General features: G+C 40.2%; 1 protein-coding gene across 1 annotated transcript in view; it reads left to right on the top strand.

Annotated features, from left to right (window-relative positions):
- The window catches only part of MYO3B (myosin IIIB), a gene marked incomplete at both ends in the record, with an annotated part of 377,682 nt that overhangs the window by 146,209 nt on the left and 214,056 nt on the right, over window positions 1–17,417 (top strand). The window contains 5 exons of the mRNA XM_080799209.1: window positions 9,760–9,856; window positions 11,196–11,312; window positions 11,834–11,938; window positions 14,294–14,377; window positions 15,209–15,411. Of these exons, the coding sequence (XP_080655335.1) occupies window positions 9,760–9,856; window positions 11,196–11,312; window positions 11,834–11,938; window positions 14,294–14,377; window positions 15,209–15,411 (606 nt within the window). The remainder of the gene's footprint in view (window positions 1–9,759; window positions 9,857–11,195; window positions 11,313–11,833; window positions 11,939–14,293; window positions 14,378–15,208; window positions 15,412–17,417) is intronic.

Below are 17,417 nucleotides of genomic sequence, written 5' to 3'. Positions count from 1 at the left end.
GTGACTGAGTATATCTGAAGTTGTGAGTTTGCAAGAGAAGGTGGGGCAAAGAAAGAAGATTTGAGGCAAGTACATAGATGAGTGAGGCAGATGCCCACCTATCACTTTTTTGTACAATTACCGTCGCCTGGCAGGCAGCGTGGTGTGGTGGTTGAAGCCACTGGCCTGGCAGGGTTAAACCCCAGCTTAGCTACGCAGGGACAGGTTGTTAACATTGGTCTGTTCAGAGGTTTCATCATCTTTAACATGGCAGTTCTTTTGAGGGTCAGGTGAGTTCATATGTAAAGAAATAAGTAGCTCTTGATACAGAGTTAACCCTCACAGTGTTATCTGTGGTAGAAGTAGGATACCGGGGTTTGTTTAATTCAGAGTCTTTCATTTCTTTAAATACTACCTACCGCTTAGCCTTAATTTGTATAAATTCATCTCTATTTATCATAGAGCATCATAAAAATAAACAGTACTGAGCTACTGAATATTAAAAACATCAATTTCTATCTCATTTAAAATATAGTTTATTCATTTATTCATTCAAGAGACATATGTATGTGTGCATGTGTCAGGCTGTCTGCTGAACAGAGGGACTACAAAGGCAAATCAGATACAGTTCCTGATAAAGAACTCATAAGCGAGTGTGTGAAACAGACAAGAATCAGATGAGGACAGTTCAACATGAAAAGTACCTGGATAAAGGGATCCTGGGATACTTCCCGGAACACCCGGGAGGAAAAGACCCCTGGAACAGGTGGGAAGATGATCCTTGAAGCATCCTGAAGAAGAAATAGAAGAGTTGAAGAAGGAGATTATTCTAGGTAGAGGGGGATAATGAGCAATGAGCAAAGGGCAAAGGCACAGAGGCTGGGGAGAGCTTAAGGAATTTGGTGAACACTTAATATTGGCTTTGCTGGAGCTTGGCATGGAACAGAGGGTGGGAGAACCAAGGCAGACAGGGGCCAGGTCATGATGAGCCAGGGAGCTTGGATTTGTTTCTTAGGCACTCAGAAGACACTGAAGGTTTTTAAGCAGGCGTGTGCTCCAGGAAGGTCATTCTGATTGCAGTGTAGAGAATGGATTGAAGCTGGGCAAGGCGGGAGCCAGAGAGACAAGTGAGCAGATTATGGCAATTGCAAATAACAGAAGATACTGAGAAGTGTTACCCCAACTGGGCAGCCTCTCTGCCATGATTAAGACTGCAATCAAACAGAAATTATAAGACACTAAGAGACAGAGATCAGTAAAGAGATTTTGCTTCCTCTTCTTAACCTACCAAATGCAATGCCAAGTACTTCCAGATATTACATAAAGTTTCCAGCTTTCTGTAAGGGTTCTGCAGTATTCCAGACAGCCCTGGGTCCCCCAGCTGGAAAGGCTTGTTTAGTTTTGAGAACTAAATACAGAGAAATGAGACCTACAGACTACAGGGAAAACTGTCTTACTGTTCCTGCAAAGTCAGGGAATGTTCTGTCAACTTTAGTATTTTCTCTATGGGTGAGAGAAGTTAATGGTTTGAGGGGAAGAAGATAAGTTCTTAAAGGATGGGGCAAACTTGGACAGGTGAAGGGGAGGATCTTATATAGAGGAAGCAAGAGGAAGTGGGAACAAGGGCCTAAGAGGAGGGTTGACCTTAGGAAGAACGTCTAGGTTGGGAAAGACACAGAAAGGTTAGATGAAGCAATCCAGAAAATATGAGGGGTGAAGGTGGGGATAGGGAGAGGGGGGTCCTATAAGGCACCTTATGGTGAATAGCTTTTGTCTTTCAAAAAAAATTAAGGTGGTTTCAAAGTTGGGAGTGGGCTGTGGACACCAGGAAAATGTTAACTCTTTAAAATAGCCACCAAGAGGAATATTATAAAGGGTCCACTAAAGACAGACATGATGATTGCTCAGTAGCATAGAAAACCCAGGAGGAACTTAACTGAATAGCATTCCATTGTAGTGAAGTTTGTCACTGTTTTAACATAATGCATGTAGAGCATTCAGGAGAGCATTCAGCACCAGAACCTCTCAAAAAAGGTACCATCACCACCACTGCCTTTCCTGTCTATTATCTCTAGAAATTCTTAGCAACAAGGGACAGGAGTAGAGAGAGCAGATATTCTGGTCTTCTGACTGGAGACTAGCTTGACAGACATGATGGGTGGACAAGGGAGCAGGGGGATAAAGATGAGTAGGAGAATATCCTTGGGGTCTTTTTGGAATTTGGAAGAAAGTGAAGTCAGAAGTGGCTTTCTAACTTTTGAGGCCTGGTCTGGGTCAAGAGACTGGCAGTTGCAGTGCTGAAAAAGAGCAGATTCCATGAGTGGATGATGAGAAAGGAATTGTAGAACTGAGATCTTGGGAACTTTTTTTTTTTTTTTAAGATTTTTTAATTTATTTGATAAAGAGAGAGACACAGCAAGAGAGGAAACACAAGCAGGGAGAGTGGGAGAGGGAGAAGCAGGCTTCCTGCAGAGCAGAGAGCCCGATGCGGGCCTCAATCCCAGAACCCTGGAATCATGACCTGAACCAAAGGCAGATGCTTAATGACTGAGCCACCCAGGGGCCCCATTTTTTTTTAAGGGAACTTTTGAGAAATAACTGGGAACAAGTCATGTCTGAACTTGTGGACAAATTCAGTGGCACTAGAAATCAAAGTTGTTAGAGAGTTGACAAGTTGACGGACCCTGAAATCAGCATGTGGGAAGAATTAACAAAGTGATTGGTGGGGGGCAGAGAAACCAAAAACTGACACCAGGGGAATGGATAGAGAGAAAGGAAAATGGGGGTCAAGTGCTGGAGGAGGTGATATATAAGGATGATGTGACATTTTTAAAAGGGCAAGATTGGTTAGGGAGAAGCATCGCTGAGAAATGCAGAGGGGAGTAGGGAGGATGCCCCTTCCCCTACCTTTTCACCGTGAGTAGGTGGGAAATGAAGCTGGGGCAAGAGTGTTACAGGGCAGTGGTCTACTTCAGTTCTGTAGAGATAAGTGTTCAAAAGCAAGGCTAGGGATCACTGGAGCTTATTCACTATAGAGCAGGAGCTGCAGTGTGCCTGAAGAAGGGCTTGAATGCTGAGGCCCCATCTCCCTTCTCCTGGATCTAAGCATTCTTCTGAGTGGTCTAGCTGTGTGGAAAGTGAGGCCGTGATCCATTTCCCTTTCACATTATGTATGTGAGGCAGCTGTGGAGAGCACCATTGTGTTGAAATTTGATACTCATTTCCTAATGCTGATTAAGGTGTATGAGTGTAACTGTTGGAATTTAAGTTTCTCCAGTAATTTATAATTTTGCCATAATATACATTTGATTCATGTATGGTAGAGAAGTTATAAAACCAAGGCTTACTGTCTCAAAGGAGGTTAAAAAACCCTAAAAGGGTGCCTGGGTAGCTCAGTGGGTTAAAGCCTCTGCCTTTGGCTCAGGCCCTGATCCCAGGGTCCTGGAATCGAGCCCCACATCGGGCTCTCTGCTCAGCAGGGAGACTGCTTCCCTTCCTCTCTCTCTGCCTGCCTCTCTGCCTACCTGTGATCTCTGTCTGTCAAATAAATAAATAAAGTCTTAAAAAAAAAAAAAAAGCCCTAAAATCCTGTAAACAATCTTTGGGGGCTATCTTTTTTTTACTTACTTGTCTGGGGTGCTTTTAAACAATTTGGCCATTTCCTTTACATCAGCTCCCATTTCCTTGGCCTTCAACAGGACTTTTCCCCCAAACCAGTTTTATAAATCCCTGACTTCATCAGTATAATCTAGTATCTTATATCATCATTAACGTTCAGAGAAGTAGACACGAAAATATGTTTTGTTTTAATTACCTCACAAGAATTAGTGGGAAAAGAGCAAAACTACTGTCTGGAATGTGAGTAGAGGTAGGGAGGGTGCTGGGTTGACTGTGCTGTGATTGCCTCCTACTTTCCAGTCTCCTGTTGTGGGCTCAATGTCAATCCTTAGTAAAATTACGAGATCCAGCATGTCTTTCCCCTGAGGGGGCTTGGGACTGACCAAAACCACAAATGTTAAATCCTCAAATGCCAGGGGTCTATTCTAAGTATTATTTGGTAGAAGAATTAAGTTGCTGGTTGTTTTCTGCTCTGTTTAATGGATTTTTATTCTACCCTTGCAATTTGCCTGAGGCTGATTAAAATGATGACCTCAGCTTTTCTGATTTTCTTTTCAACCTGCAGCAGTGACCTTTAAAAACAGATTCTCACTGTTTAACTATCTAGCCTTCCCCAGTAAGCCTTGCTCACTCACTTCCTCTTTTACCTGCAAACATGTACACACATCCACGTCCACCATGTTACATACACTCATGAGTGTAAGTGAATGACTTCTGAATGATTACTTTATCAAGTGCTGAGAATGCTTGACATAGGAGGTGAAAGATCTTTCTGTGGCCATGACAGAAAGATCTCTCCTCCTAACAGATACAAAATAAATCCACACCATTATAAGTAGTATCTGCTGTCTATCTATATGTCTGTAACTGAATGAACAGATTAATATTTAATTTTTTGGTGTTGTCACTAATTCTTGCTGCCTAGAGAAGGTGAGCATATCCACTTCCGTTTAATATGATTGATGATAAGATGCTAATTGATTGGAATTCTGGCCCAAACCATGCTGTGATGAAAAGATAGGGAGATATTATAGTAATTTCTCCCCAAACAATTCTGTTTTTTTAGTCTGTGTATTGTAATGTTTGTTGGATAGATACAAACTTACATTTTAGGTCAAGATAGAGCTCATGTAGTAGTTAAAGTTATCTAGGTGGTATCTCTATCTATACTTGACTCTCAGTAAAATGGTATCACACCTAGATGGTCTGCTATTGTTTTTCTCATTCTAGGTCCATGATTATATAGTTAGTCAAATAGAAGTTTTTCTTTCATCAATTTGTTATCAAAGGGTATATTGAAATGTTAATAATGATTTGGAAGAAATATAATAGTACTCTTTCTCTAGTTTTTAGTAATATTTTCTTCACTATATAGACTCCATTGAATGTAGTGATAAGGGAGTTCCTCTGATCTCTCAGGTACCTCTGATCTATTCAACTTGTCAGTTTGTCCCTGAGCTCTGTCCATGGCCACAGAAGCCTTTGTCTTAGAGTCTTGAGGACCACCACCTTTGATCCTGGACCTTTTTTCTTACTCCTTCTCTTCTCTTCCCCCTTTTTTCTCCACCATCAACAGATTTTACTTCCTTTAGTGTCTGGAATCTGATGGGAGACTTAGTCATTCTCTACTCCTTCCAGTTCTACTCTTGGATGGAGGGAGGGCTCTGAGCCTGAGTGTGGAGGAGCTGACAGGGAGGTATCCTTCACAATGGTCCTGTCACAGCATGACTGTCCCCAAAATACCATCAGGCATTTCTCAGTGCTGTGTTTAATCTCTCTTACTAGCACAGCTCCTGTAATTATTAGGCTAAAACATTTTTATTTCCTTCCCATCTTGAGTTATGTTTTAGAGTGCCTCCTTTTGCTTTGTTCTTCATCATAGTTGGAGATAAAGGAAAGAATGCACTACACCTATGTGAAGCCCTGTTTTGACCTACCTACATGGAAGTCGCTGTTTCCACAGGCATAGTTGACAGATAGGAAGAGGCTAAGGGATTAAGGGATTACTTTCAGACAAAATATATAATATTTGTCAAAATCCTTCATAGGGCCAGCAGCTTGAACAAAGAAGTCTGTAGCCCATTGATGAGATATTAAAGAGCACGCATGCACAAATGGCTTTAACTATAAAGCTGGCATAGAGATGAAACTATAGTGAAGGCAGCAGTACTTCAGGAATTTATTCCAAGAGAACAGTCCCCCCATTGTCTGAGCCAGTTTGGTACCCTCTACAGCTTGTTTCTCACTCATGGGTTGGGCCTAAGACATTCCAAAGTCTCTCCCGTCTTCTGCTTGATCTGTGCCTACCTTTGTCTTACAGAACTTTTAACCTCTGCTTGTCTCACCCACTCTTCAGATCTAGTTCTTACTCTCCACCCATTTCTTTGGACTTGATGTTTCAGACTTGCCCTTGTTCCCAGCTCACCTAAGCCAGGGATTCTGACACCAGTTCCCCCTTTTCCCGATCCTTGAAACCTAAGGTCGGTCCTACTCACTATCCTGCATCCTCCATGAACTGAAACTCCAGGAACCAGCCCAAGCCAGGACTTTGAGTTTCTTCCTTTCTAAGCTTTAACCCCACAGACTCCATATGTCGAGGAGGCCAGACTTGACAGCCAACATACTTAGAGCCTCATAAAAAACAAGTAAGAATCTAGCAAAAAGCAGTATAGACTTTCCTGGGATTTGAAAATGACTTTTGAGTCATTAAAACTTATCCTCTTGATTTAATAGAATGCCTTTCGCTATTCATCCATCCACTTATCTATCTATCCATTTCTCTGAGCTTTGAAACATTCATTTCAAGTACCTTGTAGTTGGAAGTTCATAATTTTCACATTAAGGAATTCTTCAGCAGATTGATAATATATGCTATTCTCAAGTAAGGCACTAGATGGAGCATGTGAATTTAAAGGAAATGTAAGCTGGTAATTGCCAGTGGCAACAAATAATTTAATGAAAGGAAACTAAAAAAATTAAACCAAGTTATTTTTATTAATTTCAACTAAAAATAAACAAATGTAAAATAATATAATATTTTTATGAATGTATGTAAAGTCTAGGGTAATTTTTAAAAAACAGATAAAAGCTGGAATAAGTAATTTTTTCTTTTTTTTTTTTTTTTGTCTTCAGTAGACTCTACAAACCCCATAGCCAGAGGAAAATGAAGTAGGTGGCAGTTTCAGAGCACTAGTTGGGGAAGGTAGAGATGGGGCTAAGAGATTTTTTTTTTTGCTGGTTGAGAAAATGAAGTGATTTTGATAGAGTGGAAATACCTTCCATCAACATCAGCTTCTAGATTGCCAGCTTCAATTTTGGAAGCAAATAAGTCTAAGCAATTTGATTGCCAACAAGCATGGGGAGAGGTGATACGTGGCTAATCACAGCAGGTAAAATCTTTCAAAAGTTGTTTCTAAAATATTATAAGGGGAAGGTTCTTATGAGAATCAAGCTCAGATTGCAGACAGCATCCGCACGATTCCTGGAGATTAAATCTGTGTTGGCAGATAGACAATCTTCTGCAGGGTTCAAAAGATGACAGTTTCGATCCTGGTGGTATATTGCATTGTACATGTTCACCTTGAAAGTCACAGCTTTCTCTAGAGTTTATTTATTTGTGATATTGCAAGTGAGGTTTTGTCAGTATTTCCATTTTTGGTTGGCTATAAAAATGTCATCCAGCATGAAACCTGACATCCCTGTAGGTCATTTGGGCTGCCTTTAAGTTCAGGTCAGGAGTTACTGGAGGAAAAAAATAATCCATGGGAAACTTGCCATTGATTCAGTGGTATTTCAGATTTTGATTTCCCCAGTCTTCCTGTTACTGTTTACTTCTCAAAGTCCCATGCATTCTCTCTGAGGTATTTAGTTGCATTCAGTAGGGAGGCAGACTGGAGAGAGTTTACTCCATCTTGACTGGAACCAGATCTGTGGATGATTTTTTAATTCCTCATTTTCATTGTTGAAGATGTATAGAATAAACTCCAACTTAGCCTATTTCATACAATTGCAGGGTAGGGATTTAGAAAGGGGATAAGGTAACCATATTTAATATGAGAATTTAATTATTTTTTAAATGTATATTTCATCTCATGTTGAGCTTCCAGGGAAAGAATGTTTACATGAAGAGGATTTGGCCAGAAATAGGCACCCTCCTGCTATTTTATTTAGCAAAGTGGCTAGCTAGAAGTAAGCAGCAGCTCTGAGTTTTAGTAAAAATTTGTATATTAGTTCAATCTGATTTCTCTTTGACATCACTAATATGTTAGGACACAGATGAACAAACCCTTCTGTTTAATAATTTTTAAAATTCTTAGGTTATAAATTTGATTTTATTAAGTAAAATTAAGCTTTATCTATCTTGGATCTCTATATGGATTAGCAGCAAAACTGGCTCTAGCTCTGGAAATGACTAATACCACACTTCAGATACCCCTTCTTCAAATCTGTCAGTGATGCGAATTAGGAAGTAAAATTTAATAGGCAGGAAGAGGAAAAAAAATCAGTGTTTTCTTTGTCCATTTCCTTCACATTATGAAGTCAAGATTCAATATGTAGAGCTGTTGAATTTACTTCTTCCTTTTTACCACCTGTGAAATGCATGTAGTAAGGGACAGAGTGTACAGTGGGATGCTATGATGCCCACCCGGCACATACAGCAACACGTTGAGTCAGACTAGCTTCTGGGACCTGGCAAAATAAAATTGTATCTTGTATCCTATGAGCATAGCAGGTGACAGTGAAGGACCACGCAGTGATGCTTCGGAACTGATAGTGCCTGGAAGGGATCTTACACATGATTTTGTTCAGTTATTGGTATTCCAAGTAATATGTAGAGTAGTGCAAATTGTTGATTCCAAGTTTTGGTAATACTTGGTACATGTTTTCAACTCTTTTGTATTTTTATATCCACGACCATATTGCTTTCACAGCCCCCTATGAGATAGACAGTTGTGAGAGGATCTGCTTATAGATGAAGAAAACTGAGATGCAGGCTGATTGCTCAGTGGCCCACACATTCCTCAGAACCCTGAGATGAGGACCCAGAGCTTTTAACTTCTAAGCTGCTGCTTTCCCCCTATACCATACTGACTAGTGATACCTTTATGAAGGAATTACAGGAAGGCCTACTTTGACTTGAACTGATTTTATACCTTAAAGAACTATATTTTGGTATGCTAAAGGGGATTGGCATTGTTTGCCAACCAAGTTTTTTGTTTTTGTTTTTTTTAATTTTTGCCAACCAGATTTTTTAAATGCTTGTGGAATAATGCCCCCAAGAGAAAAATCTCACATATGTACACAAGGGGATACATATAAAGATATTCAGTGTTGCTTTATTTTTAAATAGCAAAAATCGGAATCAATCTAAGTGTTGATGATCATAGGACTGAGTAAATAAATTGGTATATATTCATATGACGTAACATTACCCAGTGATTGAAGTGACCGAAATGTGTATATGTATATAGTTTAAAAAATCATAATGTTGAGTGGAAAAAAACAATTGTGCAGAATGAAACAGTATATCATTTTTATAAGCAACATACAGAATATGTATATGGCTCACGTGCATGACCAGTATTTAAAAAATAGACTGGAAGGATACCCACCAAATAGTAGTCATTCAGGAAAGGGGAGTGGGATAAAACATGGGTAACAGAGATTTCAAATAAATAAGGTAAAATGTAAACATTTTTTATTTATTGATATTTGCTTGCTTATTCTCTCAGTTTTAAATATTTTTCAAAAAGTTGGGGTTGATGCTGGTGGATAACACGAGGGGACCTCAAGGGCAGTACCTGGGTGAGGATTATATTCCTCCCAATGAGCAGAAAGAACATGAGATACTTATTTCTGGAAAAGTTGTGGTTGGCATTAAAGAAGAGCAAAGAGAAATATTAGATGGGCCCATTCGGCAATATTCCTCACTGTGGTAGAAAGGAGGCTTGAGGTCTGGAGCTCACCTTGCCCTGGATAGCTCTACAGCCACAGGGAGAGGGCCCTAGGGCTTGGGGACCTGGACTGAACTTGCTCTTTCTGTCCCCATCACTGAAGTCTCTGAACACATGTGGGAAGATTGTGAATGAAACATTCTCGTGGTCTACATTCTGCTACAGTTCTTACTATATTAATGCCAACGTTCTCTGCATAAATTTCTAGGCATGAAAGAATGCATACCAGAAGACCCTATCATGTGGAAGATGCTGAAAAATACTTCCTTGAGGATGACTTGGTCAATTTAGAGGTTCTGGATGAGGTACTAAATATTTAGTAGGCAATTCTCACTGCTGACATTTGTTTCATGTGAATGATCTGACCTCTTTCTTGTAGACCATGTTCTCCTAAGGTCGCATGAAAATTTAATTGTTTGTATAGCCTTGAGGTGAAGCTCATGGAGCATTTGGTTGCTGTGACTGTGGTCCTGTGTTGTGTTCATTTATAGTCCCCCAAATGTCCTAAATGATGAAGAGGAAAGGATTTGAATTTTTTCCAATACAGCCCTTTATATTGTAAGCCTAAATGATTTATTACATCACCAGAAATTATTTTCTGTTTTAGAGAAAGTGCAGTTTAACTCTGAAGTCAAGATAGTTGTTTGTCAAAATCTTGCCATTTGCAATGATGTGGATGGAACTAGAGGGTATTATGCTAAGTGAAATAAGTCAGAGAAAGACAATTATCACATGATCTCTCTGATATGAGGAATTTGAGAGGCAGGGCCAGTGTGGGGAGTGGATCTTAGGGGAAAGGGAGGGAAAAAATGAAACAAGATAGGACCAGGGAGGGAGGCAAACCATAAGAGACTCTTAATCTCAGGAAACAAACTGAGGGTTGCTGGAGGCAGGGGGATGGGAGGATGTGGTGGCTGGGTGATGGGCCCTGGGGAGGGTATGTGCTATGGTAAGTGCTCTGAGTTGTGTAAGACTGATGATTCACAGACCTGTACCCCTGGGGCAAATAATACATTCTATGTTAATTTTAAAAAAAGATAGTTGTTTGTTCTTCATAAAGAGTAGCTTTATTTAGGGAAATAGTGGAGGATAATACAGCTTGAGTTCTAAATTTGAAAACTGTGATAATCTCCATTTAAAGTATGCATGTTTAATAGAGCTGTTAATTGCACTGGAACTGCTTTTGCTGATTCTAACTCCAGAGACCTTTAACTACAATGCATGAATCACTAAAGTGTAACATAGAAGTGTTCAATTCCATATTCCCACTACATAAATTTTAAGTGTAATGCTTTTAGAAAAGAAGTTACTATTTTTTCTATACTTTTATTAAACCAAATTCTAAGTAGAGCATTTTGATTGGATAAGACAAGTTCTTCGTAATAATGAATAAAACCCTTGTTGGCTATCTCAATGTCCTTTAGCAAGTCCTAAGTAGGCCTTATTCTTTCAGCATATTCCTATTTTTTTTTCTTCTTCCAAGCCAAAAATCTTCATTGAGGATCCTTAGGGTCACTGTATGATTTAAATTGCTACTTTCCTCTTTTAGAAAAAAAATTCTTATGAGGCTAAATTTGTTATTTTTAGAATTCTTTCTTGGTTAGAAATAGTGTTTACTCTCAGTACTATCTATCCTCTTCTTAGGATACAATTATTCGTCAGTTGCAAAAGCGTTACATGGACTTGGTGATCTACACATATGTTGGAGACATCTTAATTGCCTTAAACCCCTTCCAGAATCTAAGCATATACTCTCCACAGGTAAGGGGTGCTGTAAGAGCATGTTGCTCCTTAATAGGAAATTAAAAAACCACAAGGGAAAGTGAAAAGAAGGGAAAAACAAGAATAAACTGCTGCTGCTTTAGCAGTGTATACCCCAATCTGCAGAAGATAATACAACACAGATGGCATTCTTCCATTTCGTGGGTAACTTTTCAGAACAAGATATAATGGTAATAGCAAACATTCAGTTAGTGCTTTCCACATGCCAGACATGGGCTTATCTCACTCACTCCTTGTAATCTTGTGAAGCAGGCATGATGATTAAAGCTGTTTGGCAGATGAGGAGACTTAGTATGGTGAAGTTAACTCCCATGCAAAAGCTCATGAAACTAGTAAGTGAAGAACTGGGATTTGAACTTATGCCTGTAGACTCCAGAGTCTGTGGCTCAATAGCCTTTCTGATGCTATAATTCCCCTAACAAGTGACAAAGCCTTGGTTTCATGGGCAACAGGTACCAGTGCATTAGACGTTATCTTTAAATTAATTTTTTTCCCTTCAGTTTTCCAGACTTTATCATGGGGTGAAACGTGCCTCAAATCCCCCCCACATATTTGCAACAGCAGATGCTGCTTACCAATGTATGGTTACTTTTAGCAAAGACCAGGTAAGAACTCTCCTTCCTTCCCTGCCAACTCACCCAGTAGGACATGTACTGTCTTCCTCTGCAGCTCTTATGTCTTCCTGAAAACTCCATTCTGGTTGCTGGTGCTGATTCAAGGAAATAGAAAATGAAACAGTGGCTCAGTGGTACAGGAATGGTGGTAAAGTTACAGCAGCCAGAGAATGTGAAAATTCTTTTGGAGCTACATGAAGCATTGGCGTCATAAGCACTCATTTTCCCTGATAAAATGTAATAAGTGTTTCTACTATGAATATGAGAGCATAGAGCCAACACAAACCTGATTACGTGACTACAACTGTAATAAAAACAGAATGTAGAATGACATAAATGAAATTCCTTCTTATTAAGGTCTCGGAATTTTCATGGTTCGATATTTTTTGTATGAAATATTGCACACAGGTTGACCATGATCAAGCCCCACACCATTTAACTGGTGAGAAATTGTGGTGGATTTGGTAGAGACTGAACAGATTTTAAACTCAATGCTAGTTAACTACAAAGCTCACCCATACAGCTTCCCTTTTTGGACCTTCAACTCAAGGGGGTGATATATCCAACCTTAACCCTTCCTTTACTTTCACTATGTATATTTTAGTTTGTGTCTTTAGTCTGTTTGAAATACAAGTAATAAAGTGAGTAAGAAATTTTTTCGAGAGAGTTACTGTGTGTAAATTTTCTGACACCTGTGAAGTCCCAGTTTTGGGTTTGTTAAGGAATAGATGAAACTATAACAGCGCGAGTTACAAAATAGAGTCTATGGATTCACTTCCAGGTTAGAAACTTGGCTTCTCTGCATTCTGACCTTTTCCAAAGACTTGTGAAGTGTCCATAGATTTCATAGAGAGGGAGTCAGTGGAGAGAGACACATGTATTTCTAAATTTGAGAAGTTTCCCCTTTGGGTTTTTTCTGACACTGAAGGTTGTGTCTTTTCCAGCACCAACCAGTTCTTCGATTCTCCAACAGCAATTGGATGCCCAACGGTTTGATTCATTCAATTCTGATACTCATTTCCCAGAGTTAGTACAGATCCCACATAGTCAGGGCTCAGCCCCAAAGACTGCCCCCATCTCAGATGCCAGCCACAAAAGGGGTACCCAGGCTACCCACACTTCTGCCCAGCCTACAAATTCAGGGGTTTCCACAACCACCCTCAAGTCTGACAATTCACTAGAACAGCTCACAGAACTCAGGAAAACACTTTACTTAAATTTACTGGCTTAGTATAAGGTTACAACTCGGGAACAGCCAAATGGAAGAGATTATCCAGGGCAAGATATAGGGGAGAGGGGTGGTGCAAAGCTTCCATGCCTTCTTTGGGCACGTCCCCTCCCAGCCTCTCAAAGTGTTCATACCAGAAGCTCTCTGAATCTTGTTGTTTAAGAATTTTTATGACTCAGTCAATCTCTAGTCCCTCTCTCCTCCCTAGAAGTTGGGGTGAGGGGGCTGAAAGTTTCTACTCTCTCATCATGTATTTGGTCTTTTTGGTGACCAGCACCCACTGGGAAGCTATCTTGGACCCTACCATGAACCCCCTGGTTAGCAGTTAGGTTTGGTTGAAAGGGACTTTTTTGTGACTAACAAAAGATGGTCCTACTGCTGCTATGATTCAGGATGTTCCAAGGGTCTTAGGAGCTCTGTGCCAGGGACCAGAGACAAAGACCAAATACATGTTTTTTTATTATACCACATCCACTAATCTTCTTGATACATAAAGAGCCCCTAGGAGTGAACCAAACAAACAGGCAAAGGATATGGTCACAAAAAAGAAAATATGAATAACTTTAAACATGTGAAAAGATCTCAGCCTCACTCATCATAAAATAAAATAAATGCAAGTTAAAACTACACTTGGTCTTGAGACCAAGACCGTTCTCTTACGTTTCCAATTAGCAAAAACCCAACGTACCCTATTAGTGAGGCTGTAGGAGAACAGGCACTTTCGGGAATTGGTCCAGTCCCTAGGAAAGCAATTTGGTACTACCTATCCAATTTATAAATGTATTTATCCTTGACTTCAGCAACCCATTTCTAGGAATTTATTCTATAGAAGAGCCTGCATGTAATATAATGCCCTACATATAGGGTTATTCATTGCAGTATACTCCTTATGTACCCATCAATATGAGACTGGTTAAATTGACTCTGGTACATCCGTACAATGGACCAAGCAACAGTGAAAAGGTTGAAGAAGTTCTCAGTGTATGGAAATGGAAAGATTCCTTAGATAAATCATTCAGTGAACAAACGAAGGTGTACAGTGGTGGATATTATATGAAAACCATCCCTAAACATACTGTGCTATGAATTCTTCACTCTCACTCCTTTTTCTGTGTCAGTGCATTGTCATCAGTGGAGAAAGTGGCTCTGGGAAGACAGAAAGTGCCCACCTGATTGTTCAGCATTTGACTTTCTTGGGAAAGGTATCGACCACCTGTCTTATGTGTCATGGCTAGAATCCTTGCCAGTGTAACTGCATATTTTATAAATGATGGAACTACTGGTTTTTATTAGTTGTTATGTAAAAACCTTCCATCTTTATTATGTTTACTTCCTGATAGCAAGGCCTCTTAAGATGTCAGCATGCCATCCCTCTTTCACGTAGTGAGGAAAATAATGCCAGCACGAATTTACTAGATTATCAGCAATTAATTTTTTATGTTTTCAATGTAATAGAAACATTTCGCCATTAAGTAGCAAAAGTGGTTAAACACTAGGAACAGGCTCAGGGAAAGCCACTAAGGCGATTAAAGGATTGGAAAACAGAAATCTCTGAGCAAAAGTTGAAGGGAATGGAAATTTTTAGCTTGGTGAAAAGGACGTTGAAGGAATGACTTAAAAATAGTCTAGCAGTTTCTTAGACTCAGAATTAGTGTATTATGAGACTAAGAATTTAAGGAGTATTTTCTACAGATGAGGTTTATTGAATGTTATAATGGATGACTGAGAAAAGCTATGGGATCTCTCTATTTAAAACTCTTTCTAAACTGTTTAGGCATTTTATCTGTCAAGGATTTTAAGTGAAGTGTGACTGGATGTAAAAATTGAAAACCTAATCTAGCCCCATCTGATGCCCGTGCACCTGGGGAGTTGCTCGTCTGAGAAAACAGTGCTGGTGGTTGATGCTAATTTCCCCAAGTGAAGTTCTTCCCAAAAGGATAATGTGAATTTGTGGGGGCAGGGAGGGATGCCTGGCAATTTTGCTAAGATCATATTTCTGGAAGCTCCTCTTGACTGTTGTCTGTTTGGCACAGGCCAATAATCAGACCTTGAGAGAGAAAATTCTGCAAGTCAACTCCCTGGTGGAAGCCTTTGGAAATGCATGCACTGCCATCAATGACAATTCCAGCCGTTTTGGAAAATATCTGGAAATGATGTTTACACCAACCGGAGCTGTGATGGGTGCAAGAATCTCTGAGTATCTCCTTGAAAAATCCAGAGTTATAAAACAGGCAGTGTAGGTGCATGATTTTGTCACTCTGTTTTGCTCTGCAAGATAGACCAGGAGGCTTTGGTCATCTTAATGGCCCCGTTTCACCTTTTTCTTAGCATCCATGCCCCCCAACCCACCCCCAGGCTGTCCAAGAATAAGGAATTATTTAAGCAAAGGATAAGTGGTAATTTTTAACCTAAAAGATATTTGCAGACCAAGTACAAGGGTTGGGGTGGGAGTACTTTGGAATTAGTATGCTCATTTTTTGGTTATGCCAGGGAGAATTTAAAACATTGTGAACACTTTTAAAAACATTAGGTACCAGGGCACCTGGGTGGCACAGCTGGTTGAGCATTCAGCTCAGGCCATGATCTCAGAGTTGTGATCAAGCCCCGCTTCGGGCTCCACACTTGGCTTGGAATCTGCTTGAGAGTCTCTCTCTCTCTCCCTATCCACCTCCCCCGCCCCTGTTCTCCCTCTCAAATAAGTAAATACATCTTCAGAAAAAATCACTAGATACCTTAAAATTGAACTATTAAAAAAAGCATTGGTCATATTCCACATACTACTTTTTTCCCTAGATTGAAAAGGAAAAAAAAAAGATTTTGTTTTAAGAAGAGCAGTCTAGCAACAGTGATCAATAGTATGGAATTCTCTGGATTCAAATGCTGGCTCTGACATTTATTGCCCTTGGTTATGTCACTTAACCTCTCTGTGACTTACCTGTGAAATGGAGATGCCAGTAGTAACTACCTCATGGGTTTTCTGTGAAGATTAATGATTTCATGTATATAAAGTTACTTCAAAAAGTGCCTTGTGCAGTACAGTTTATTAGAGGGCTATCCTTGCTTTTTATTATTATTGCGGGACCCCAGACTTCCTTAGGAACATGGTCCATTCATGTATTTTCAGTAATTATCTACTGAATGCTTGTTGTTTGCTAGCGTTGTGCTCCCTGCTGGAGTTGCAGGAGTAAGCAAAATAGACAAGGTGGCAATATTCATGGAGCTCAGAGTGGGTGGGGGTTGGGGAGGAGGGAGGATCACAGGCATTAAACAAATAAATAAACTTAAAGGCAGAAGGATTAGGATAAGTCCTAGGAAACAGTATAAGGTGCTGTGAAGGTAAAGGAGAAGGAAGGGCACATAAGCTAGACCAGGAAGAGAGGGGCTCCCTGTGTATGAGACAGTTAATCTGATTCTGAGGATCACTATGGGTTGGCAAACAAGGTGGTGCTCCTCCCAGTAAGGGAGACAGGTAAAGATGAGCTTGAGACCAGATCATTTCGTCTGGGCTTTGGAACCAGGCTGGGGATTTTGAACCTTATTCTAAAGGCAGTAGGGGTGTGCCTGGCTGGCACAGCCAGTTAAGTGTCTGCCTTTGGCTCAGGTCATGATCTCAGGGTCCTGGGATCGAGCCCTGCATCAGGCTCCCCGCTTAGTGGGGAGCCTGCTTCTCCCTCTCTTTCTGCTGCTCCCCATGCTTGTGCTCTCTCACTTGCTCTCTCTGTCAAATAAATAAATAAAATCTTCAACAAAAATAAAGGCAGTAGGAAGCCATTTAATGTTTTCAAGCAGAGGAGTCACAAAACCCAAGTTGCATTTCAAATGACTGCTCTGGCTTCAGTGGAGAGAATGGATTGGAGATGCAGTAGGGATCCTGTTGAGACCATTAGGAGGCTGTCTGTTGCCAGATCCCTGTGAGGCAGAATGTTGGCCTGGACCGAAAGCATAGCAGTGGAGAGAGGTCGATGAATCTAAGAGCTACTGTGCAAGGACAATCCACAGCACTTGTTCCGGGGTCAGAACTCAAGCGTCCTCCTCTGTCACACATTTGCAGTTGCTTCACAAAATAGGGGCTGGCGTGCAAATTAAACAAATGAACAAAAAGACAGAGTGACAGTTATTTTAGCTTCCCTATGGCTTCTTGATTAATTTTTATGATGTCCCTTGCTTCTTTCTCCCCAAATTAGGATGATTTTAAAATTTATGGAGCTACCGCTGACATAACAGAAAATACAGTTTTCTGTG

Source organism: Martes martes (assembly GCF_963455335.1).
Source record: "Martes martes genome assembly, chromosome: 3".
Taxonomy (NCBI): domain Eukaryota; kingdom Metazoa; phylum Chordata; class Mammalia; order Carnivora; family Mustelidae; genus Martes; species Martes martes.
Note: the sequence above shows the minus strand (reverse complement) of the source record. Positions and strands in the feature narration are given on the sequence as shown.